General features: G+C 37.8%; 2 protein-coding genes across 22 annotated transcripts in view; one reads left to right on the top strand and one right to left on the bottom strand.

Moving 5' to 3' along the window:
* The window catches only part of CSPP1 (centrosome and spindle pole associated protein 1), a 61,322-nt gene extending 38,540 nt beyond the window's left edge, over positions 1-22,782 (top strand). For all 21 annotated transcript variants that reach the window (XM_035563034.2, XM_035563043.2, XM_035563035.2 and 18 more), the window contains 13 exons: positions 1,772-1,884; positions 3,104-3,253; positions 4,411-4,566; positions 5,365-5,469; positions 6,710-6,776; positions 8,165-8,285; positions 9,008-9,153; positions 10,277-10,417; positions 13,891-13,931; positions 15,250-15,313; positions 18,776-18,885; positions 19,605-19,755; positions 21,635-22,782. In XM_035563034.2, coding sequence (XP_035418927.1) covers positions 1,772-1,884; positions 3,104-3,253; positions 4,411-4,566; positions 5,365-5,469; positions 6,710-6,776; positions 8,165-8,285; positions 9,008-9,153; positions 10,277-10,417; positions 13,891-13,931; positions 15,250-15,313; positions 18,776-18,885; positions 19,605-19,755; positions 21,635-21,861 — 1,592 coding nt within the window. In that variant the 3' untranslated portion in view covers positions 21,862-22,782. The remainder of the gene's footprint in view (positions 1-1,771; positions 1,885-3,103; positions 3,254-4,410; positions 4,567-5,364; positions 5,470-6,709; positions 6,777-8,164; positions 8,286-9,007; positions 9,154-10,276; positions 10,418-13,890; positions 13,932-15,249; positions 15,314-18,775; positions 18,886-19,604; positions 19,756-21,634) is intronic.
* Positions 22,783-25,780: 2,998 nt separating this feature from the next.
* ARFGEF1 (ADP ribosylation factor guanine nucleotide exchange factor 1) overlaps positions 25,781-26,113 on the bottom strand; it is a 91,355-nt gene continuing 91,022 nt past the window's right edge. Inside the window, exon 39 of the mRNA XM_035563033.2 lies at positions 25,781-26,015. Within this exon, the coding sequence (XP_035418926.1) occupies positions 25,851-26,015 (165 nt within the window). The 3' untranslated portion in view covers positions 25,781-25,850. The remainder of the gene's footprint in view (positions 26,016-26,113) is intronic.

Consider the following 26,113-nt stretch of genomic DNA (forward strand, 5'->3'; position numbering starts at 1 on the left):
ACTTATAGGTCTTAGTGATCAAACTCCTCTAGTTTCTTTACTCCTCCCTTGTAGTCCTATAATAGACCTAGTGCCTTCCACCACTGAAGTCAACTATCATGATTCTTTTGCAAACTTCTCCGTTGCTGTCATCTGTGTGCACTGAAAATGTACTTTCTTATCTGGATCATCGATAATGATAAATATTAACTGTTGATACACTTGATAATACTTGACAGCTAGGACATCGGTTTTCTAGGTTCAATTGTAAGCAAATCTTTATACATATTTATTTTACTTTTAAATGATACAGTGAAATAAAACTGTACAGTAGGAGGAAAAGATGGAATAAGAGGATGGAGGAAGGTCTGCAGGTGGATGAGGTTGTAGGTTAAGATGAAACAGGTACGCTATAGTGGTTAACAAGTTCAAAAAGGTTACAGGTAGATTAGGTACATGTGCAGTCCTGTGCACTGCCTCCAAGTTTTAGGGATTTTATTTTATTTTCCTACTAAAAAACTAATGCATCTTTTTTCTCTCTTCTTATGTTTTGTGAGACATCTAAGTGAGAGCTCTTGGGTACCAGGCCTGTCCCCAGTCTGGGATTGACAAGGGTCAGGATCTGTCATGATCCCCTTGAAATAACCTATATGCTGCTTTTCTTTCTCCTGTCCAAACTGTTTCACTTCTTTGTACAGCATTACATGATAATTGGAACAGCGTACTACTTGGTTCTGTAAGCTCATGCTCTTAAGTCTAGGTTGTTGTAATAAGCCTGTGCATTTGTATGGGAATAAGTGGATATATAATTTCTGCTTTCATCTGACTTGGGTGTTAAGGCATTGTACAGGGAAAGGTAAGGGCGGAGCATGAGAACAGCTAGCAGCTGCGTTCATCTCAGCTCAGTGGAGCTATGGTATTTGCACACCCTTGAGGCACTACCCCTTGGAGTAGACTTGATAAGAATGAGGAACATGCTGTGTCAGGCGGTGTTAACACCTTTTACTTCTTTCTCCTCTACTTCCTGTAGAGATCCTGTCCTGCAAAGGCTGTTCTGATTGTTATCTGAGTTAATCATCTTTTCTAGCGCTTTTGGGACTGTATGGTTATGACACATTCTTAACTCAGGGAGAGTAACTTGGCAACCGGTCCCTGGTGATGTTGTTTCCAATACAGTGGAGGAAGTTGCAGAGATGAAAGAGACCTGACGCTTCAAACTTCATAGTATAGAAGGTGCCTTATACTGGCAAAATCCAATTTTCTGAGTGCTCAGAATTTTATCTGCCAGATTTTGGCCTTGTTTTTTGTAGCATCCATTGCTAATTTACTTTATTATTCTGTTTACCTAATATTCTGTGTCTAAAGATTGAATAAACCTAAGGAACAGCACTGTGTGTGTTAAGTCAGAGTAATGGCAAGCAATGAAGTAATGAAATGTAAAATCTTTGCTATTCTAATTAATTTAAATGTGGCATTTTTTAGATATATATTCTACTATGCAATCTACAGTTTAATGACTTGCTTTATGATATCCTATAATCTTTTGTAGGTTTTATTTTGTAAAAAGACATCTGGCTTAGACATTGTTAATTGAGCAGTTAAAATGTTCTAGGCAGGCAATGTAAAAACTTTTAATCACAGCTATTTTTTTCAGCTAAAGCCTTGAATTATGGCTGTCATAAACTACCTTGTGAAAGAAGTGTTTCAGATTCCTGCTTCTTCAGCTCTGCCGTGCTGTCTTAAATTTGCTTTGATTTTTATCTGGAAACTTTTTTTTTCTACCCCCCCTTAGGTTTTACATTTGCACAGACCTCTCCTTTTGCTCGGGGTAATGTGTTCAGTGAACCCCTGTCTCCACAACAACTTAAGCGACAAGAGTCATACAAGAACTTCCTTCGTCTACAGGTGAATGTGTGCACCAGTTGTCATCTTAAATAATTGGAAAAAAAAATAATAGAGGGGTAAACAGGCAAAGTAAATCATCAGATTCTACTGACCAAAGACTGCATTCAGGCATAGCCAATTCTGTACGCAAGATGTGTGGTAGGAACTGTTTGCTATTGAGTCTATTTGGTTTTGCCTTACAAATACTTATAAAAGTGAGGCTCTTAATAGTTGGCTTCACTAACTTAGATTGTCATTTTTCCTAATATGACTCTCTAAATATAGTTTGGAGCTTTCAAACTGTGCATACAGTGGAAGTTTACATACATAAATATATAAAGAAAGAAAAACGTTTGACCTTGGATGTCAGCATGCTACAAATGCATGTTTGTCAGAGTGAAATAGTGATCACTGAGACAATAATGAAGTGTGATTGTTGTTCTACCAGTTCCTGTCTTCTGTCCATAAAAGATTGCATATACTTTTATGGTATAAAAATTACATATTAATTTAATTAAATGTCAATATCAAGGAAATCCTAGATAATTTAAGAGTAGAAATGTCATACAGTAGTTTGATTTGAATCTCCTTAAAAAGAAAAGATTGAGTCCTTTTCCATGTACAGTGCTGCCAAAAAGAATAAAGAATAGGCAGACCTTTGGCTTCAGGAAGTCAGTACTGTGTCTATAAATATAATTGTGTAAATGAAAAAGATAATTGCTATGTCCTTGTTTGTTTGTTTGTTTGGGTTTCCTATCTTCCATTATTTATTCCATTAAAAAAGTGTTATTCCAGCATATCCAGAGGAGAGTAAGTGTTAAGGAATGTTCAGGTTTTACTAGTTGCACTTAAAATTAGTGTTCACCATCCCTGGGGGTGTTCAAGGAAAGGTTGGACCTGGTGCTTAGCGACATGGTTTAGTGGGTGACATTGGTGGTAGGGGGATGGTTGGACCAGGTGATCTTGGAGGTCTTTTCCAACCTTAATGATTCTATGCTTCCATAGTGGTTACAGTATATAAGAAAAAAAAATGGCCAAAAAGAAATGATAGAATATTGTCTCATTTAAAATGAATTCTGAAGATGAATTGTAAGACTGGCCTTAGAATTCTTTCATTTGATCCTTACAGTCTTGGATTGCACAAGTAGGGGTTCCAAATTCTGTAGAAAATCATGGTGGTAAATATTGTTTATCAGATTTTTGCTGTCTATTGACAGCTGAATACTTCTTTATTTTCTAGATTGAAGAGAAGAGACGTAGGGAAGAAGCAGAGCGAGAAAAACTTAGAATGGAAGAGGAAAAAGAAGAAAAACGACTGGCTGAACAGAGAATGAGAATTCAAAAAGCATATGAAGATGAACAAGAAGAGAAAAGAAGAAAAGAGGAGGAGGTGTAATATTTTGATCCCTTGACTTTTTTTCACCCTAAAGTAACCCTTTGTAATATTTGCCCTCTAGATTAGGTAAACTGAGAAGTGTACTGTGAAATTGTCTTTGTTTTTAAAATGGTCTATGTTAGCCAGAGGAGAGGTAGAATATTGTCAGTATTAACTAGCATATTCTTCACTCTTTATGGTGTGCTACCAACTTGAAATACTGTTAAGTCTTTTAAGGAAAATTGCAGTTTTGTAATTGACAGGGGTGATCTCCTATTTAAAGGAAATTAAATAGGCCCATAAAAAGCTTTATCAAATCGATGAATTAAAAACAAACGCTTTTTCCATTAGTCCCTTACATCTAGCTCTCATGCAATTATTTGCATTCTTAATGTAGCTTATTTCAGAAAGAATTATGAATTTTTTTTGAATTGGCCAGGATGTATCTTTGAGATAACAATACCACTTGTTTTGGAAGAATCCCAAGGAAGTCTAATGAGTACTTTTCATGGAGGTAAACTTGTGATTTAATTCTAACTGAAAAGCTTTATTTACCAGGTTTGGAAGATTGAAATAATTTACATAATTCAGAGTCTTATAAATAACTGTAAGACAAGGACAGGGGGCCATCAGAGCAGGAAGAATCTTTCATTACCCTGCATAGTGCTGAAAGATCAGTTCAGGACATAGGACTTAAGAGTTTCTAAGACAGAAATTCTAGATTCTCTTCTCTAGTATGTGCAATTTAGTTGGATGAGTCTTCTGGATAAATAGAGCAGGACTAGCGTAGTGTAGGAAGCTAACTGCTATCGTTTTTCACAGACACAAGGCTAAAACTGTGACTGGATGATAACTTTTCTCTGTGGGCAGTACTATCGTGTAGCACATGTTTTGGAAACGACTCCTATGATTTAGCTTCAACTGGGGACACAAACTGGTGTTTATTGAAGTTATTAGAAATTCTGTTATATGTTCGCTGGGCCAGGACTGCAGATGTTTAATATTTGCATAACATGGTTTTTAATTTGAATGTTTGAAGTCAGCTTAATGAAATATGCTTTTCATTTCATGCTAACCTCTTTGATGTATAGCTGTAACTTCTCAAAGAAAAACAAAGCAAAACTTTAAAAATGCTGAGTCTTTCTAATGTACTAATAATGTTTCTATTACAGCGAAGATTGAAAAATAAAGAAATAATTCGATTAGATGAAGAGAGACAAAAAGAGGCAGAAAAAAGAAGAAAAGAAAAAGAAGAAAAGCAAGATGAACAACTTAGACTGTATCTTGAGAAGGAAAAATTAGCAAAGATGGAAGAGGAAAAGAAGATGGTATGCTTCAGTTACTTTCTAAGATACAAATATTTTTTTCTAACTTTTAAAAATGACTGTTTTAAAGAGAGAGAATGATTTTTAGACCTCTGCCAGAATTGCTCCCCTGTTAGTCTCCCCAGCTACAGTATACTTAGCACACATGGAGAACAGCTGATTGAAAAACCAGACATACTACAGTGGCATGTTATCTTGCTGATCAGGTTTACATTAAAAATACAGTAAAACCATGTACATACGAGTAAGCTGCACTCTATATTTGATTTTTAAATCTGCTGAGAAGTTCTGTGGCCTGCTTTTGTTGAGGTCCAAACACAAATTAAAAAGTTACGTAATTTAGAGGACTGGAGGGGACTGTTCATCATCAACAATGATGCTCTTTGTGATTTAATTATTTTCCTTTGACCTGAATGATGTACAAGTCTATCACAGAATTTTGACAGACAAAATCTGTAAAGTACAGAACTGTTTCTCTTCTATATTTCTACATAACATTTCTCTTAAATGGACAAATACAATGGAAGTGGCTAGAGGAAAAAAAGAAGTATAACTTAATCATAAAATGCATCGCAAAAAATTAGTATTTTTTTTTTCTAGGGAGTAAATGAAATCACATGAAATAATTTTTGCAATCGTTTTATGAGGTTAAAAGTTGAAAGCAAATTAAATACAAAAATATTTCAACACATAAATAAATCACTTTCCTGTCAAATGAAACATATTAACAAAATTCTTCCTGTCCATAATAGTTGTTTAGAATCTATAGGAATGTATTTTATCTTACTTTTCTCCTTGCAGTTCTCAAGGCAGCCATCTCCCATCATTCCTGCTCTTCAGAACAAATCAGTAAGAAAAGAAGAGAGGATTCCATCTGCTGAAAGCCATGTATCTTACTATACACAAGTATGATTTTTCTAGTCAACATATAATTATTTGTGTAAGACAGTGAAGTATATGAAATCCTACCAGGTTTTACCTGTTTGCCAGCTTGTTCACTGGAATGACTAGAGACAGTGTTTATTATTAGCCAGTCTTATAGCTGTGAAGTGTAATGTTCAATTTTATTCAAAACGTAAGAATTTTTGGGGGTGTCTTATTTTAAATATTTTTTTTTTGCGTGCACATTTTCTGTAGAGATGAGCACCTCATTTTTTGAGGAGATGCTGTGTTCAGCTTACCAAGGGTCTAACAGTCCTTGCTATCCAGCCAATGGAATTGATCATCTCACTCTCTGCTGGTGTGGCCTCACCTCAATTACTATGTATGCTTTTGGATGCTACGATATAAGAGGGACATAAAACTATAATAGAGCCTCCAAAGGAGGGCAGCAAAGATGGTGAAGGGTGTGGGAGGGCAGTTACTGAGGTCCCTTGGGTTGTTCAGCCCAGAGCAGAGCAGGGACTCAGAAAATAACTTAGCTCAGGCATGAAGTTGATTTCTTGATTTCTAGCTGTGCACATTATTTTCTATTTCTGAAGATATGAAAATATTATAAATCCTAATACAATTCACCTTTCTTTTTTTGCATCATAAATGAGTTATAATAGTGGTCCCAAGACCACTCATTTCTTTCCCTTTATTTAATCTTGCTTGTTACAATTTTGTTTTTAATTCTTCCTGTGAGGAGTAGAGTAGAATAAATAATTGTGTTATTTGAATGTCAGGCTTGTATTGAAAACTGGTTTTTAGTGAATATATGTATGAACTGGTCTAAAGGTTTTTTTTAAATTATTTTGCCAGAAAATGATACAGTGCAATTTCAGAAAATGTTTTAAGTCTTATTATTTAAAACTGTTGTTTTCCCAATATGTTACGAACGTTCTGGAAGAAGGTTGGTTTATTTGTATGTCTTTGCAGCACTTAGTATAGCTGTGTCCAGATCTCTGAGTAGTGTCTTGTAAGTATTATCATAATGACTTGATTTATACTTTTAAAGATCAGATTTAAAAAACAAAACAAAACAACAACAAAAACCCACAAAATAACCCTACGTATTAACAACCTGTAAGGCTACTATTGTTTCTTCCAGTAACAGTGGTTGTTAATATGAATTGGACGTAACTACATTTTATTTCCTTATTTTATGTCTGTTATAGTTGTTTACTTTGACACATTAACATTTCATATTCATTATGATCACTAGGATCCTCCACAGCCAAGGGTTCCTTCTCCACCTGTCCCTGCTAGAAGAAACCAGTTGCGTGCACTTGGTAGGTGTTGCCTTTATTGCAAGTTCACTTTCTGCTACAGTGGAATTGGTCTCAGTTACAAATCTCATTTCTTTCCCTCAAAGGAATTCTTAGGAAGTTTTAATTTTTATGTATGTACTTTCTCTGTGTTAGTATTATCAGTGTATTGCTATGGTATGTGTAAAGTATTTACACATATATATAATTTTATATATAAAATATTGGAATATATAAATTATATATATAATATATATAAAATATTGGAATCTTTCAGTCAGGACTGTGGTGACTAGTTCTGTGACAGAACGTTGCAAAATGGGAGAGTTTTGCATTGGCAGCATAATGGATTAGACTAACAATCTGTAGAGTATTTCATTCCTGATTTTTAAATTCTCCTTTCCTTCGTTTATCTGCCAAATTCCTCTTTGCTTTCACTGCTAGTTTTAAAATTCAGACATGCAGGGAGGATCTTCTCTGCTCTCTCTTGATATATTGGTTATGTTGGCAAATAGTGGGTAGAAAGCAGTATTTTTTCTTTTGATACTGTTTTACAAGTATAAACTAAAACCCAAATGGAATATAACAGTGAGTATTTGTCCTACAAATGCAGTCAGTACTTGGGTCCACTGTGGGGAGAATATTGCTCTTGCAGTGTACAGAAAGAAAAGGGGTTCTTGATACAACTCTTGGAAATTGAATGACAGACCATCTGTGATGAGAGCAATTAGGAAATATGAATTAACGCATGTGTTGGAGGATTTAAGCTAATAAAACTTGCTTTCCTGCTAGGTTCTCGACGTAGGCTAAAAGATGGTCACCAAGATTATTTAGTGTGTTATTTGGAAAACAAGGAATTCGTAGAACTTTTAACTTTTGGAGGAATGCTGTCCTGACTGCAAACAGACAGCTTAGACCTAAAGTAGGTTTAAAAAGTCAGAATGAACACACTAGAAGTAGGTGTTGAAGTCAGAACTTTTTAACAGTTAGGAGACTGCACTAGGCAGATTGATCTTTCTCTTTTAAGCTATCCGGTGGGAGTCAGGAAACAGAAGTGGGTTTTATGTGCTGATACCACCTCAGCTCCTGTCTTCTGTCTCTAAGGACTATACATTTGCTAATAGCAAAATAAGGCTATTTACTGGCAGTACCCACTTGCCTCATAGCTTTTCCTGTTTGAAATACAGCAAAACATTTCTATTGAAGTTGGGATGCTTTTTCCTTTAGTGGTGATCTGGTCCGTCTGCTGTCTTAAAATACAAGCTCTGCCCTAATTTCTAGTTTATAAAATGCGTACGTTTATATAATCCTTGTTTTAATTAACAATTTATCAGCTTTTTTTTCGCCTCACATTTCTGAGGTAGGCGGAAAAGTGTCTCTAGCACTTTTAAATTATTGGTGTTAAATTCCAGAGGAAAGAAAGAATGTGATAAATGAGTTATCAGAGATGAGGAAACAGCTTCGTAGTGAAGAGAGGCGGCTGCAGGAACAGTTGCTAAATGTGGCTAGTGATGATGATGTACCAATTACGCGGTAAGAATTTCATCGTAATTTTTAAAATTTAGCTTTTGCACAGTAACTCAAAGGTACTGTATATTAGTAGCTAGTGTTAGTTGGCTAATATACATGAGTGAAATGAAAACATAAGGGCATACATAAACTTGTATATAAAATTCTCTTCATTTTTCTAATGTATGTGGTTGGTTGTTTTTTCCAAGAATCTTTCTAAATTTTAGTGTAAGAATGACTGTACTGGTAACATCGGAAGTTATAATAGTCTTGCAGAATGTTCCAAAAACAGATGTCAAATGTAGGATTTCATTGAATTGCCTTTTTTCCTAGACCATGACTTGTATCTGGAGACTGCATTATCTGATGAATAGCATACTGCTGTGGAAGTACTTATTTCCTTATAGAAAATCCTGCCTCTTTGATTTAAAACTTTTTGATTTGCTTCCAAAGTGTATTAGGTAATCATACCAATTAGTTGGAAAAGACTCATCAGATCAGCAGTCTTAGTTCCATTCCATAAAGTAAGAGGATTTTTTTGTTTGTTTCAAATAGATTATCCCTTCTTATAATGCAATATACAGTGTCATTATTTTCAAAATTATTTTCCTATTTCAATAGCTTTATTTAAGGAATTATAAATATACTGTATGAATAATGGATATAAGTAGTTTTAAATTATGTTTTCATGTAATACGTGAATATTACAGTTTTAAACTATATTTTGTTTTTACGCATTTCTCAAGTGGGAAGAGAGAGAAGAATCCAAAAGACATATTTGAAATGGCCAGGCTTCGTCTGCAGGCTCCAGTAAGGCGACCTTCATCAAGGGATGCACAAGATCCCGTCAATATACAGAACATCTGGGATTTTAATGAACTTAAATACAAAGGCAGGTAGATCTTCTTGTTGAGGAAGAAAGGTTGTGAAACATCTGTTAGTATCTTCCATGCTACCCAGCATTTAAAGACAAAAGCAAAAACCGGCCACTTCAAAGCTTCTGCCCATACACAACACACTCTGTGGACAGTGTTTTGTACGTGTGTATGTCTCTTTGTGTGGCCATTTCTTCAAGTGTCTGCAGTCTAACTGTTGATATATAGATACTGCACCATGAGATGGTGGCTATGGCCCGTCACTGCACATCCACCTGACATTTAGTTGATGGGGAAACCTTTCAGAATTTTTTTTATTAGCATTTATAGGCACACAGTATGTGGTCTTCTAAAGAATGCATGTAATTTTGATTTAGAAATGTTTTTTTCTTTTTCAAAATAATGGCAAACTTCTATTAAGTTTGGGTTTATATAACACCTTGGAAGCTTTGTTAAATTGTTTATTATATGATTCAAGCCAGTCACGTAAAATTTATAGTTAGATTTTTAGAAACTCTCTAAATTTCTAATGCCTTCTAGATTTTGGGGGAAGAAAGTATTACTCTTTTTCTATAAGGGCCTTGTAACTAGATATCACATCCTGAAATTAAACAAGAGCTCAAGCCCTTTCAAGTGAAGGTATGTTGACCTGCATCTCTTACATCTATCATAAAGAGTGATATTATAGTGCTTTATAACACTCTGGGAAAGAACACACCTATCCTTCATTAGTTCTGCTTCTGGAGTTGGACTACTTCCCTGTCACGTACATGAGGTCCAGAAGAGATTTGGCATTGTGATATAGAATTATCAGTCAGGACATGCACCGAGCTTCCAGTCCTTGCTTCCTGGATATATTATGCATTTGGTTCTGTGATGTTATTCAGAGTAGAGTGAATTTGATTTTTACTCCCCAACAAAATATGATTCTGTGTAACTTTGTTTCTACTCTGACAGAAAGAAATATTTTTGGTATTGTAGTAAAGTTATAAAACCATTGCTAGGGTGGCTCATCATATTGGTCATTGTCACCATTTAAAAAATGTTTCTTTTCGCTTTATATCTGTATGTGCTTCTTCAAAGATGTTTTTCAGAAGTATTAGTCTAAATCAAAATTTAAATTTCCTATTTTGGTTCTAGATTCTGAAACGCGCATAGGCTTGAGACATATGTACCCTGATTCTCCAAAAGATGATCAGACTCTAGAGATTCAACAGCAGGCACTGTTGAGGGAGCAGCAGAAGAAACTTGACAGAATGAGAATGAGGAGAGAAACAGGAGGTAAGGAATGAATGGACTGAGATAATTTCAATGATTTTGTTTATTGTTTTTGTATTTGGTAAGTGTTTAAAAAATGCCAGCTCTAGTTTTATTTCCTTGAAGTTCACTGTCAGCACTGCAATACAAAAGAGTAAAGCAGCAGGATGCTGAAATTCTGTCATAATGTAGAGCATAGAAGTATTGAATGACGAATTTTATTAGTGTGTCTCTCTATTTCTCCTTGCTTCCCTGAAAGTAATTTAACTACCGTTTTGTGTTTACTTCAGAAAAATGCAAGAGAAAAGTAGGTTGGTAACTATTTCATATGGAAAAATGTAGAGGAAAAAAAATCTATGATTTGTGTTAAGTGTTAGCAGGTAAGTTCCTTACGGCATTTCTTCAGTTCTCACTGAAGAAGTAGATGGCTTTGAAACTGAATTGGTTAAATTGCAGCCAACGTGTTCTGCTTTGTCTCTTTTTTCTGCTTTTTGTAATGTATTAGATTTCTCTTATTTTCAGTCGTGATTTCACTGTTTCATAGTTTCAGAAATCTGTATCCTTAAACAGGTTTTGCTTTAGAAACCACACGTAAGATGTCGTAACGGGCTTGAGGTTCTGGAATTAAATGTTCATTGTCTTGCTTGACAGAAATCATCTTATTATAGTAAAATTTTAACAGCCTAGCATAGTAAAATATTTTTCTTGTGTGTGACAACAGTAGTGAAAAATAAATGTAATGGCCTGTTCTTGCGTGCTTTGCTTAACTCCAAATGCAGTGTTCATTCAGATATCTTTTACAGTCACGGAAGAGTAGTATCCCAAGTTATTTTAGATATTCTTTAAAAATAGCATGAGAGTTGCTTCAGCCTTTCCAAAAGTTGTAGTTGCAACTATACAAATGACACTCAAAACCGAGTTAAGATATAAATTTCTCAGAAAAGGTTTGTCTGTGTATTTCACACTGGCCCTACTAAATTTCTGAAAACGAAATAAGTTCATTTCTGTGGTGAGTTAGCCTTGTTTAGCAGCTAACTCCCACGCAGCTGCTTTCCTGCTAGCTTTCTGCCTTACCCTCACCTCCTTGGCAGGATGGGGTGAGGGGGAAGGTAGGGAAAACAGAAAGGAGAAAGCTTGGTAGTTGCATGAGAGAACAGGGAGATGGCCAACCGGTTATTGTTACAGGCCAAACAGATCTGTCTTGGGGAAAATTAACATAAATTTATTGTCAATTCAAATAAATATTTAATCACTGAGGTGGGGCAGCAGGAAGCAAACGATAAACATTAAAAAGCTTTATGGAATACGTAAAATTGTGAAGTGTAAATATGGAAAATATTTAGGAAAGTTGAATGCCTCTTACTATTGGTCATGCTTTGAGGCTTGATGGTGTTGTTACCAGTTAATATACCCATAGGTGAGAGAGGTTAACAAAATAGATACCAAGATGTAGAAGGTGAGAGTTACTTGAAGGGTGTTTTATTTGATACCCTGGTAAGCATTGCAAGTTTTCCTGTTTCTTGGACAGACATTTTGGTGTTCGAGTGATGTGTGTAATATTGCTTAGGTATAATAGAACATCACAGTCTCAAATAAGCCTATCTGTAACATCATCTGAGCTGATTACAAGTTCTTTGGTATCACATAACGTCTAAATTGTGTGTGTAGGGTTGTCTTCAGTCTTGCCCTTTCTAGGATTGACTGAAACGATGAAAAAGAATTTGCTAGCTTCAGCTGAGAACTGTTCTTGATTTTTTTATTTTTTCTCCATTCAAGTATTTTTTAATAGGCCAGTCTGAGAAGGCTTCAATCTAATGTTGTCTGGAGAGGAACCTCCACCAGCTAGAAAGCAAATGTGCCTTTCTTTCATTAATTTTAAGGATGAACAGTCATTTTAGACATAAGCTAATGCTAAATGGATAATGCAAGCTTGAATGGTTACAACCTAAACAGGCATTTCCTGCGACAATTTAGATTAGTTATCCAAGCAGCTGATTTTTAAAACGACTTCCCACTGATGCTTATGGAGGATCCTTGAGCAGCCTTTCCTCTCTCTCAATCTCTCTTACTGCTTTACAACATCATTTAACTTTATAGCCTGTCACTGCGTACTGAACAAGGTAATTAATTAGTTACCATGTTATCTCTGTATTTCCAGTTCATTTTCCTCAGAGACAAGTTCCTCATCTTCCCCTCACTGAAAATAGATGAGCGGTTTTATTGTCTGATTGGAGGCAGAAAGGAAGATGAATTAAAGCAATATGTGTTTTTGTACTGTGGGTGAGATGCCATATAATAGGCTTTAGTGGCAAAGGCTTGCCTGTTTTCCCACACTGTATGGAAATGTTCTTTACCTTACATACCTTATATATTGTTATCTTTTTTTTTCTCTTTACATAAAAGAAATATTTGGACTGTTAGTGGAACCTGAAAAATTAGTAGTTTTTTATGTCCAAAATCTTTTTAAATGCTTGCTATGTCTCTATAAACAAGGCAGTCTTTTTCAGTCTTCCGGATGATTATTTTTTGGGGGGACGGGAGAAGAGGCACAGGAGGAGGTTTGACGTAGTTGTGCTGAAGCTCTGGGCTCTGCTTGACTGGAGTGCCTTACCGAGAGTGGGCTGTTGGTCAGTCCAGCAGGAGCGAGAGCCAGCGTGCTGGGGTTTGTGATGCTAGACAGAGGGTCAGGTGCACACCAAGTAAGTTTGCTAGACACAGTTGCAAGAAGTGGGAAGTGCATTATTAAATATTTTGTTTGAAGATTTTAACTGAAGTTTCTCCTGTTGCTTGGGCTAGTGTGTTGGTTTGATGGCTTAAGTCATGCTACCATCTCACAAATAGAGGTTTGTCTTATTATTCAGACAACACATGGACTTGAACTATCTATAACAATTGTTTACAGCATTGTCGTAAACATAGCACTGAACTAGTTCTTACTGTTGCATTATAGAGAACTTCTTTCAGAAATCAGTATACTTTGGTGGGATTTTAGCATGTAACAAAGCATGATTCTGTCTTCTAAAAGAATTGATTTTCAATAGTAACAAAAATAGTTATACTTCCTTCTGCCGGAAAATTTGTTTAAAGTCAACAAATCAGGTTTTGAGCAATGTGAGGAGTGGCTGATTTTGTTAGCTGTGAGCCACATTGTTCTGGTGTGAGAAGTGTGCTTGCTGTTTGGGAGAGACCGACAAATCCAGCCCTAACAAGGGCATGCACGTGCGCAGCATATTCAGAAATAATATACTACTGAATTCTGTTTGATTTTTCTGATAATACTTAAATTGACATAAGGAAACTGCCATGAACATTGCATTCAAATGTTTTTAAATGATTCATCAAAATGGATATAATTTTAAAGAAAGCTGTAGTAATGCATATTGTTTGTTTTTTTTTTGGAAATATTACAAGTTTTATCAGCATATTATGTTTTGGTATTACCTGTTTTTCTGCCAATATTGCAATTTTGTCCTTTGTCCATATGGTTCTTGATGAAGATGATTCTGCTTCTGGCTGTAACCTACAAACCATGGGACTGGTAAGAATAAAACAGCTTTTTTTTTTTTTTTAAATCATATTACTTTGCTTTTTTCAAGTGTGAGCCATAATTGTTAAATTCTGTGGCTTATACAGAATTTGGAGGAAAGAATTACAGGCAAGTAACAAGACAACAAGCTTATTTACTTCTCTTGCTTGCTAATACAATGATTAACAGCTTCTTTAAATTTGATGTGCAAGTTGTTTATCTTTGTATACAGAGGTAGTTTGATACTCTAACTTTTTATTTAATATTCACCAGTACTCGCTTTGTATTCATGTGATCTTAGATTGCTGCTGGGGGCGTGAATTAGTAGCAAAATCCAAGCCAGTAGCAGTTGCTGTGAATCTGGATGACTCAAGTGATTCACACAGCAGTAAATAATTAGACCCGGTGTCTCAGATTAGATGTTTATTTTCTAATGTAGTGAGAAGAGCACAATAAAGTGCTATCAATTTGGAATTTTTCACTAACCCAACTACAGAAGAGCAGAGTTCAGTGGTGTCTCATGAGATTGTGGGACCGGACAAGATAAAAGACTGTGCAAGAGCCAAGCCATTAGCCTCAAGGATAATACTGTAACCATATACAGAAGTGAAACATTATTTAAATAAAACAAAACCCAAACCTTAATGCATTTTTAAGCTGTAAATTATTACCTGAAATTCTCCTTCAGAGCAATGATTTACCGTAACAATTTTCTCTTGTTCCATTTCCTCTGATAGTTTCCATTACTTTGATTTTGGTGTGATTTTCAACATAAATTTTCCTAGTAGAATTTCTGTAACAAATGGTTGCAACTATGCAATGAGCTGTAAGCCCTGCTCTTAAGTGCTTGTTATTACTATGAAGATATCAGCTATCTTAATGCCAGAGATTGTATGTGGTGGGATTAGTGAAACATAAGGAATCTTTCTGCGTTTTATCAGAAGTTTGTACAAACCTTAGAAGCTGTCTTTAGGTTTGCACCTAGCGTCGACTTCTCTAAAACACAAGCAGAGTGACTAGGATGCATTTGTTGGTGGACATGTGGGTTACACAAATCACCACAACAGTGGCCATGTGTAGACGATTTCAGCAACTGATGTTGCTATGGAAAGTGAAAGAACTAGTGCTTACAGAGAACTTAATTGTATTAAAAAATGTAATGTTTTCTTTTATAGCTATAAAGTAAAGCCTTTGTAGCCTACAGAGCACTGCATAGTTGCTATTTATTTTGCAGAACTTCAGCAAATGTTAAATTTCTATTATTTATCATTAGGCCTCCAAATAATACGGTGACGTCTGACTTGGCATGTTTTCTGTTTCCCTTTTGTAGTTCAGAAATGACTCTGATGAGTTCTTGAAGAATTCCCTGTTGGAATCCGACAGCGCTTTTATTGGTGAGTTTATAGCTCTCTTTAACTGTAGGATGATGCATGTACAAACACGCCATTTAATATAATGATGTTTCTCTACGATGGTTATTGCTGCTTTAAAAGTTGCAGTGGGTACAGCAATTGTGATTTTTAGTGTTAGAAAATTACGACTCCACATAAAAATGTAGATCTTTATGGGGTTGTACTGCAATAAATTTGTGTAGATCATGCCTAAAATTAATGGTGCTGCTAAGTAGCCTCACACTGCTTCACATCTTTTCATGAGAAAGCATCTTCCTTTATAGTGCTCTGATTGGGATGTTAGCCTTGTTGAGGAACTTTATCTGTTCTGATTTTGTGGGACGTTTTTTGTGGGGTTTTCTGGGCTTTGTTTTTTAAGTAAAAATCAGAAATTAAACAAAAAACCAGTCAGCTCAGGTCTCTAAGTGCTATTTTTCCATTAATAGGTATTACAGTGCCTTGAAATTCTCTTCTGTCTTCTATGGGAAATAATCTTACAAGGTTTTTATTCTTTGCTGTCGGGGAGATGCAGTGGGTTCCTGCAAAAGCTTTTTAATGAAACTAGATAAGTTTCTATATCCTGATGATTATAATCTCTGGTTTTGCTTAAGAGCAGGATTTTTTATTTGAAATGTATTTCATGCAGGTGCTGGAGTGCACAACGGAACCTGGCATTAGGAAGGGCCCAGGCTTTCAGACTTTTTCAGTGCATTCGGTACTCTCTTTAGTCTGCATTAGACTCTTCAGATAGGGAAATACTAGTTGTTATCTACTGCCCAAATGACGAAAAGGTGTTTAGTGTCCCTTGATACGAGGGTCTGGAATCTGGCGAAATATCCTGTGTCTAATAGTAGCCGGAAGAGGTGCCTGGGGAAGAATATGCAGAGGTCAGGCATGTAGCAGCACTGCAAAGTACTCTTCAGCTTCCAGTGACTCGTAGCTCAGGGGCTTCCTGAGTCAAATGTGTTTGTAGTTGGTAAATCACGATAAGCTGGGTCTTCAGCAGGTTGTCTGCCATGAATTGGGATCAGCAGTTCCGAATCCCTGTGGCTGTTTAACCTCAGCACTATGGTGCGGATGAATTTCCACATCTTTCACTGTGTCTCGCGTGAAGTATCTCCTTTCATCTGCTTTGAAGCTGCCACCTGTGCAACGTGGTGCTCCTTGTTCTTTTATTAGCCGCTTTCACAAAGGTTCATGGATTTTTATAGTCCTCATTCATATCTCCTCCTCCTCCCTCTCCAGTTGATATCTGCAACTTAGTGAGGTGTCGGAGTTAATGTAGGATACTAGTCACACCTTTTTTTCTTTTTTTCCATAAATCATTTATTGGTGTTAAAAACCATGTTCTGTGGACACTGACAGAAACTTTTTACTCTTTGTGCTATTTGGGTTTTATAAATAGCTGCTGGAAATTTGAATATGAATCTGGTGACTTCCATCTCTGAAATGAAGATAAAAAAAACTGTCATTATCTGTGGGCTACCTGCTCTGTGGATTGCGGTGCTAACATTGTCTGGGGGCCTTTTGTGAAGCAATTTCACATGTGGTGGATTTTAATAATGCTTTTCATTTCCTAGGAAAAGCAATAACACTTTTTCTAAACTCAATTTGGTAGTAGGTAACAGCATTACAAATGAATTTGTCTTTCCTACAGTCAGAAATCTTAATTGGGAATAAAGAGGTTTATCAATTTTTTTTTTGCCCTTTTTTTTTTGTCACTTGAAACCCAACAATTCGTTAGTGTTAATGCAGTGATTTGAAAGCATGGCTGCACAGCAGAAGGAAAGATGCTTAAAGGACCTAGTAGCATCTTACATTGACAAAGCACTAGGGGGAAAAAATAAATACTTCTGTAGCTCGTAGTTTTTTTCCGTTGTGATAAATTCACATACTTAAACTGTGGTACTCTAATAGCACTGTCATGTTATCTTGTAACTCAGATTCTGATAAATGCATTGTTAGCCATGTACCCTTCAAAATTATGCTTTGTGCTCTACCTCCGGTGAAACTGGTGGGAGGTAGAAGAGGAGAAGGGACTAAAATCTTTATTTCTTGGAGAAAAAAAAGGTAATATGAACATTTTTTTTAAATTACCTGTTTTTGTGTCTATGAACTTCCTTGTTATTAGTAGAGATCAAATCTGTTTTTTCAAAACATAAGTATTGCGGTTCTTAACCATAAAACGTTAATTTCTAAATTTAAGTTGAAGGTTGTTGACACTCGTGAATAATGAAATATATTTCATAAAAATTTTATTTTGAAATTGCTAGCCAATGAAAACAAACATTATTTCCATGGTTTTTAATGTCACAATGTCCATTAAAAAATAATAAGACGAATACTGCAGAATTGTTCTTTAGTGTGCGTGTATCTGTATGTACAGATATGTATGTATATTGTATGTATATTTATGTATGTATATTGTATGTATATATGTATGTATATTTAGCTTTTTTATTTTTTTTAACTTACTGTGTCATACTAGACTAAGAGCCTTCCCAAAACATCATTTCATTGTCACACAGAGTAATTGGTGGCAATGGGTTCTGTATTGTCATTGTCATGCAGGATCCTTCCTTCTCTGGGGAGGCTGTGTTTACTGGGGTACGAGAGGGACTGAGCTAGAACACGGATCCTCCTGACTGCGCCCAGCCAGCAGCAGAGCCACAAACCAGCACTCAAGCAGCAGCTGCTGCTGCAGGAGAAAAAAATACTGTTTCAAGCAGTTTGCATTTGAATTACTTTCCAGAATTAGTAAAGGAAGGGGAAATCAACAAGATAGTGTGAAAGAGACACATCACCTTTGGCTTCGTTTATATCATAAACATGGATTTAACCCCCACACACCACCGCTGTAATGTGAGATGTGATCAAAAATTTAGGATTTTTTTTTTGTATGAACAGATTCTAACACTCTATTACATGAAAAAGCCAGGATGTGACTAAGGTGTGATTAAGGAACTGATTACATTATCATAAATTCCATGCAACTTACTTACATACATAATTTAGTACACTTGTAAAGCAAATGTATTATTGAAATGCTTTGCTGATTTCGTTCCACCCAAACATTCTTGCCATCTGATTGTATCTTTCTATGCTGTCAATTTGCCTCGTGTTCCCTCTTGTACTCACTTGAGCACTCATTGTTTCCATGAAAGGTCTAGGTACAAACAAGATATGGTGAAGTAAGGCGCTGGATTTGTGAAGTGCCTGGTCTCTATGGAAGCTATTCCTTGTCTTTGCTTGAAGTTCATCCCTTGCTGCTGTTGTGATACCTTGGTCTTTTTTGTGCCTCTGGGTAGCACTGGTGCCACGCAAGAAGTCCTTGTTAAATATGTTCCTCTGATACCTGTGGTTAGGCCAAGCACAATATACTGACCTGTTTCAAAGCATAAACGGGTTTGAACACCGTGTAGAATTTTGATCTCTTTGAAAATGATTTCACCTGTCTTTTTGCAGGTGCTAATGGAGAAACATTTCCAGCCTTAGGAGAAGTTAATTTATCATCACAGCCTCCACCTTCTGCAAGGGAGAGGAGACGACTAAAGAAGAAAGCATTGGAGTGCACTGTAAGTATGATGACCAGATGGACTTAAATATGAAGGTAGAGCACAAATCTAACCTTGTCAGACAGCTCCTGTGGTTCCTTAGTGGCTGGATGATATGGGTACAGAGGGCGTATAGCTAGGTGCCCTTTAAAAAAGTGCATTATTGTTGTGGTTTAACCTGGCAGCTAGCTGAGCACCACACAGCCATTGACCCCCCCCCCCCACCCAGGGTGTGATGGAGGAGAGAATCGTAAAAGGTGAAAGTGTGAGAACTCGTGGGTTGCTGTAAGGACAGTTTAATAAGAAAAAAGGAAAAAGAAAAGAGTAAACAAAACAAGTGATGCCCAATGCGATTGCTTGCCACTGGCCAAACGATGCTGGCCCCCGAGCAACGGGCAGCCCCCTGCCAACTGCCCCCAACTGCCTCCAGTTTTATCATGCCCACACTGTCGGATGGTGTGGGACATCCCTTTGGTCACTGGGCCAGCTGTCCTGGCTGTGCCCCTCCTGGCTCCTGGGGCATCCCCGGCCTCCTCACTGGCAGGGCAGCGTGAGAAGAATCCTCGACTCAGTGCAAACACTGCTTGGCAACAACTAAAGCATCGGTGTGTTACCAATGCTATTTTCCTCCTAAATTTAAAACACAGCACCATGCCAGCTAATAATACGGAGAAAATTAACCCTATCCCAGCCAAAAGCAGCTTTACTGAAGGATTTGTGCATGTTTGTGTTTTCTGCAGGAAGATGTTCCACGAGACCAGACCCCACTGCTGCAGCCTGACAACTTTTCTTTGCACTCCAACTTCAGCCTTGATGTTGATCAGATGAAAAGCAAAAATGAGGAACGATTGCGCAGACTGACTGAACTCCATCAGAAGTCTGCTCACTTAGGTATGCTCTGTGTATTAAAGCTGATGTGATAAATACTAATATTAAGTAATTACATTAGTTAGAGGATCAAATATTAACGTACTGCCTGTAGTAACAGAGAGCAACTGGCTCAAAAAGGAATTATATAGAGTGCTTTAACTGTTGCAAGAAGTTGCCCAGAAAATTTCAACAGAGTATTTTAGAGTAAACTTAGAAGAGTAATTCCTTTCTGATCAGCCTGGAGAGGACTGTGGTATAGGCAGGACTTGTACCCGCCCTGTGTATACTGCACCTCATGTGGCAGTGTGTCCCTGCTACCAGGAGGATTTCGATATCCACCTGCATAGCTGAAATGCTACTGGAAAGAAATCAGACTTCTGACTGATGTTGACAGGATGCCTGATCTTTAATTTCTCACATGGCTTGTGACCCAGCTGATGCGTTTTGTGCTAATGAATATATGAGCATATGAGACAGAAATCTTTTTTTTTTTCCTCAGTAAGGCAGTTGCTATGCTGTCTAGGTAATTACAGTATCGGTATCCTTTTCCTAAACTTAATGAGAGTGTAGATGCTGGCAGTTTTTTCTGATTCTGTTGCTATGGGTACTCTTAAAACCAGTTCATTTTTTTGTTTATTATAACCATTTTACTGTGATTTTTCAGTCCTTAAAAAAAAAACAACCCAAACCACCATTCATATTCATTGCTTCTGTATTCTAAACAAATGTATTACCCAAATGCTTCACTAATTTTAGTCTATCCAAACATTTTTGCCCTGTGAACTTCTTTTGCTTCTCTGCCCTCATTCTCTATCACCTCTTCTTCGTAGTTGTTCTTACTTCCAGCTGCTGGAAAATTTAAATAATTACTTTATCTTAGGTTCCCACTGCAGACTAACTTAACCCTTTGTCCTCTTGGCCGCTTCTGGCCAAGCATCAGTCCCCCAAACCTGAGACAAGTTTAAAGGTGCAGTGGTTATGGCATAACTGTGCTGGGAAACGCTAACAACTGTAACAGTCTCTCTGGCATCATCCATTTTAACAGACGGGCACTCTGTGTCGTACAGACGTGTCCCCTCTAGAAATGGCCACCAGTGTGTGCTGCCTTGCTGTGCAAGGCCATAGCGACTCTGCGCCCTACAGCAACGCTTATTTCAGTCCTTAGCGCATGGAGATGGACGCCTCTTTCCCTTAGAGTTTTTAGCAGTATGCTGGCAGGGTTGCTAGGTCTTCATTTCAGGCTTAATAGCGACTTCTTGGCAGTATCTGCAGCATGTGTTACATCAGCTCACATCATCACTCTAAAGTGGTAATGAACCCAAGTTCAAAGGGCAAGGGTCTTGTCTTTTTTTTTCTGTAGATGGCAGATAGCTTACCAAGTACGCCTTTTAGAATGGCATTGCCTTAAGATTATTAGCTGTGCTGGAATGCGATGTGTAGATGTATTTGCATTTATGCTGTTTACCAGTGTTAAAATATATTTTCTTGGGCTTAAAGAGGCTGTCTCTACAAGAGTGGCCGTAAGGCTGTACTGTAATGGCTTTATCTATGCATATATGTGCTGGCAGATTTGGCTCCTCTCTGCAATAGGAGGCTTTAGGAAAGCAAGACGTCTACCAGGTGCACTCAGGTTCCCTGTACTGGCCCTGTGTCACTCTGACAGGGGTAGGAATGGTTGGCATTAGACACGGAAGGCCTGCAGGACGCACCGACTGTGCTGGGCCCAGGTCCCCAGAAGATCAGACATGCGTGTTTGTTAAGTAGAAACAAACGTAACTTGAAGGCATTATTCCTCATGCCTTTATTCCAGATGACTAAGCATGTTCAGTGTGACAGTAATGTGACTAGCTGCGTGAAGCTTTTTCTCCTTCAACATACGCTCGTTGCTTTCCTCCCTCAGGTGACAACATTTCCTTAGGAGAAGCAGAGGACCTGTTGAAGCGCACGCCCTCCAAAGACGGCCAGCGTCCCGGCTCTGGTGACTCCATTGCAACAGAGCCCTGGCTGCGACCTGGCACTTCGGAAACGCTCAGGAGGTTCATGGCTGAGCAGCCGAGCCCAGCAAAGCTTTCCCCCGAGAACCCGTTACTGCTCAGCTGGCAAGGCCTCTCAACGGCGCATGGCTGAACAAAACCCCTGTCGGAACCAGCTGTGCCTTTCCACGGAGAACGGACTGTCCCGGCCCGTCACTACTGCACTTTTATGGTCTCTCGTAGGGGTAGTTCTGTTTTACATAAATAGTGTGGAGCTCTGTGTGTAATTTAAATGATAGCAATACTGAAGAAACAGAAGCTGCAGTGTAATGGAGACTCTCAGAGCAGGGATGTTTTACACATTGTATCACAGTGGAATTGGAGTTATAGTCCAGTGGTTTTTGCACTTTTTATTCGAGTTAGTTTCAGCCTCAGAGATGATTTACCAGAAAAAACTGTGTGTGTGAATTTGATATTAAATCAAAGTTATTTTTTAGCTTTGTTTATAGCTGAACTCAAAAACTGTTTGGAAAGAGGAACCCAACAGCAGGCGTATAGTTTAAGCTTTTACCAAAAGAGTAAATAACTTGGGAGGAGGGCACTTGCTTTTCGTAGTGGTGAGCGCTAGCCCTGCTCAAAAGGTCAGCAAACACTTTTATGGAGGAAAAAAAAAAAAAAGTCTAGTAGCATTGTATCTTATGTTTCTAACTCGTTCTGTGCTGGAAATGCAGGTAGTGTTGCATATATTTAATTTATGTTTCTGATTGAAGAGTTAATAAATTATTTTGTTACTAAAAAAAGTGAAAGACAACTTTAATTTTCATTTATCACTTGCTTCAGCTTACTGTTACTAATGAACAGACTGGAAGGGTAAGGCCATCTTCAAAGCAGCAGGAAAACCACATGGAAACATTGCCAAATGAAAGCACAGATGTGAAGCAAGGCAGCTGGGTTCTAAGAGTTCCATAAACTGAGAATAAAGGTAAGGATGTGCTTTCTCTCACGGTTAGAAATTCCTGGCCAGAGGCTGAAGTTCTGACCAGCTGAAGAAAGAAAAAACACTTTGTAAAAATGAAATTTTTATTAAAAATGCCTTCTTCAAGCCTCTGTCCACATGCTGAAAGGCCACAGCCATTCTGTGATGAAGGCAGCTAAGAGATGCTTGCTTAAGGTCATGGTGCCAAGCTTCTTTGGGCGTTTAGCATGTTCCTTCCCAGCAAGAAGTGCCTCATCAGTCTTACTGTCACTCATCAGCCAAAATGCTCGTCGTGTCCATCAGTTTGGGTATGACAGCAGTGGCTAGAAGCACACACGTCTCAGCATAACGGGAGACCTAGTCCAGAGTACATACTAGGTACCTCAGGGCTGCTTGATTCTGAATTTCCCAGAAAGGTAGGAATCTCAAAATAATTTTAAGCAAAAAAAACTTTTTACACTAATCAGAGCCCCTCATGCTGAAGCCCACCTTATGTGTCTCATAGGTCAAATATGTCACATGCCAGCCTTCCCCTGAGTTTTGATGCCTGCTAACGCTTCGGGTGCACTGCCAGTTGGGTTGAACCAGTCACTGTGTTACCTCTTGGTCCTTCAGAAAGGCTCCTCCCCATCTTTCCTTCACCTTTTTCTGTGTGTCAAAAGTTCAGTTACTCTTGCTTGTCATGATTTGAGAAAGAAAAAGGTAGGAAAGTCTCATCTGCAAAATAAATGCTGCTACAACCCCCCTCTCCTTCCCTCCAGTTCAACATGAATAAAACAAGTATTCCTGACACCCAACCCCCTTTGCTGATAATGACTGTGGCTGTGAGCTTGTAGAGAGCTGCGCGTTGAACTCGAGAGCCAGAGTAGTCCATACAGTTTTGGCACTTCAAGACCTAGAGAGGCAGGCAAAGGAGTAATAATATAGGAGTTCTGTTTTCAGTGAAGAGAAGACTAAACAGCTATTAGGCATCTTCCACTCAAGCAATAAAATAAGGTAGGGCATGAAAAGGCCATAAAGTAAAAAAAATAAAAAATAAATCATTACTAAAAGAGGGAGTGCACAACAGAACAATAATGGGTTAAACCAAAAAAACTCACCAAACAAAAATGCAGAAAACCTACACCAAACTCCAGTAGCTACTGTACTCATTGGCACTGCATGCTGAATCTTGAACACATTTAAACAGGGACTAGGCAGATAACATGGCTAAGATACACAAAGGGCTGGTAACAGTGCCCTGGCTAACAGTAACAAGCACACCTTGATAATGGTACCACAGCTTGGTACAGGCGTGAGGGGGCGGAGGACATAATTAGGGATGGGACACTCTATACTTGCTCTAAGAATTATCAGTGGTCACTGGCAAGCAGGTGAGCAAGACCTCAGGTCTGGCCCAGTAGGTGGTGTAAAGCTGAAACATAACACAACAAATTGGAAAATAATTAAAAAAACAGCCCACTAGGACAGACTGTTCAATTAAAATGAATTAAACTCACCTCAGTTCTCCAAGATCAAGAAATTCAATTTGCTTTTGCTCTACCCCGATTAACATTATGAGAAAAGAACTACTCACAGGTCATGCCTTTTAATTCCCTTCACTGGCTCCTCCAGAGCTATTCCATTGCGCTGCTGACACCTGCTTTCAGAGCCTGCTGCAACACACTACATTTCACTCCCCTCTCAGTCCAGCAGGGAGAGACATTCATCCCGCTCTGAGCTCAGGCTCCCTCACCTACCTTCTCAGTCTTCATAGAAGAACTCGCTGAAGAACAACCCAATTCCACTTTTACTTACTTACAAAACACCCCCGATGGCTGGGGTTTGCTCCTTGGAAGCATGAAAAGCACAGGAAGCTATAAAACAAGTGCTGTGGGTTAGACTGGTTTTGATTGCACTGATGAAAGAGTTCAAAAACTTTATTGACCTATAACCTGATTAGAATATGCCAGATGAGAACCAAATATTGTACAGAAAGTTGTACAGAATTTTTTTTTTACATAGAAAACTTTACATATCTGTACCATATACATTTTGTCCATCTGAAAAAAATTTCTACATCCATTGTAATATAGAATGCTTGACAATCTTGTCTTTTAACCATCAGAGCACAATTCACAGTATGAATACATTGCCAATAAATTTAACCATCCCCAAACCATGCCAGATTTGTTACTTGAATATATTCAACATTAAATTCTGTACATAAGAGTGAAATCTACATCAAACAAAAAACATGTGACAGCAGACACAACCTAGACTTGTTTGCAGTGATTCAAGTTCCAGTCCTTGAAGGATCATCATTTCAATGGCTCATTATATTGAAAAGCCCTAAAACAAGTATATTACAGGTAGTTATGTCAGTCGTGATATTTCTACCTCTGTTCTTGACAAAAGTCAGCAACACTAACTGCTGGGCTACAATGAAACAAAAACAAAGAAAATCACAACCCCAAAAAAAAGAAACCCAAACTTCTAGTGCATTTGGTAAACAATAAAGTGTTATGGGTTTTCAGCAAATCAATAATACAGAAATAAAACAATTCAGGAAGAACTGTATAGTGTTAGAGAGTTTATATTACAGACCTGCATCTCTGTACATTTTTCACAGAAGGATGATTACCAATGTCTCAGACAGCCTGAGTGTGCAAAAATCTTAGAATAAGAATATCAGACATAGTTGCTAAATATCTTTTACCATGAACAATAATCTCCATTTTCTTTTCACTATAAACATTTTATCCTTCAAAATACAGCTCTCCTGAGTTGTACTTCTTGCAGAAGCTCAAACCTTTACATATATAGTTCTTTGGGTACATTTTCCTTTCACACCCTCCATAAACATCTGTTGCTATACTGCTGTCTAGGACAGTAAAGGATATTGCAGCCCGTGCTGACGAGAGGACTGTGCTAAAAACCGGCTCTACGCTCAGCATGAGCCAGGTAAGAGAAACCGATCGAGATAATCCATCAGGAAATAAAGGGACTGGAGTGTTGCAAGCCTTAATTTCAGTTGTAAGCATCTGTACCATTAATCCTTGGATACACACTGCCAGACAAAGAAACCATTGTTATGGATACCCAGACAGAACGGCTCAGCTACCTGGTCCTTTTATTTAGCTGAGGAGTACAAACTTCTGAACAGAGCAATACCCAGTCACTCTCTGCTACTGCTTGCTTATTGCAGACTCTTGTTCTGGGGGTTGGGATATCTGAAAAACCACACCAATCCGCAGAAAAAACCTTCGCAGAACAGCTCGAAGTTCAGGAATAAGATCAAACTGCATAATTTCACACAACAGAGGATAATAGAACGATGCATGAGCCTTGAACTGAGGAGAAAACAGACAGAAGAAGTTATTCTGATGCATCAATACACCTCAGAAGGCCTGTTCAAAGTGAAGAATTTTAAACACCCTCCCAAGTCGAG

Source organism: Cygnus atratus, chromosome 2 (assembly GCF_013377495.2).
Source record: "Cygnus atratus isolate AKBS03 ecotype Queensland, Australia chromosome 2, CAtr_DNAZoo_HiC_assembly, whole genome shotgun sequence".
Lineage (NCBI taxonomy): Eukaryota > Metazoa > Chordata > Aves > Anseriformes > Anatidae > Cygnus > Cygnus atratus.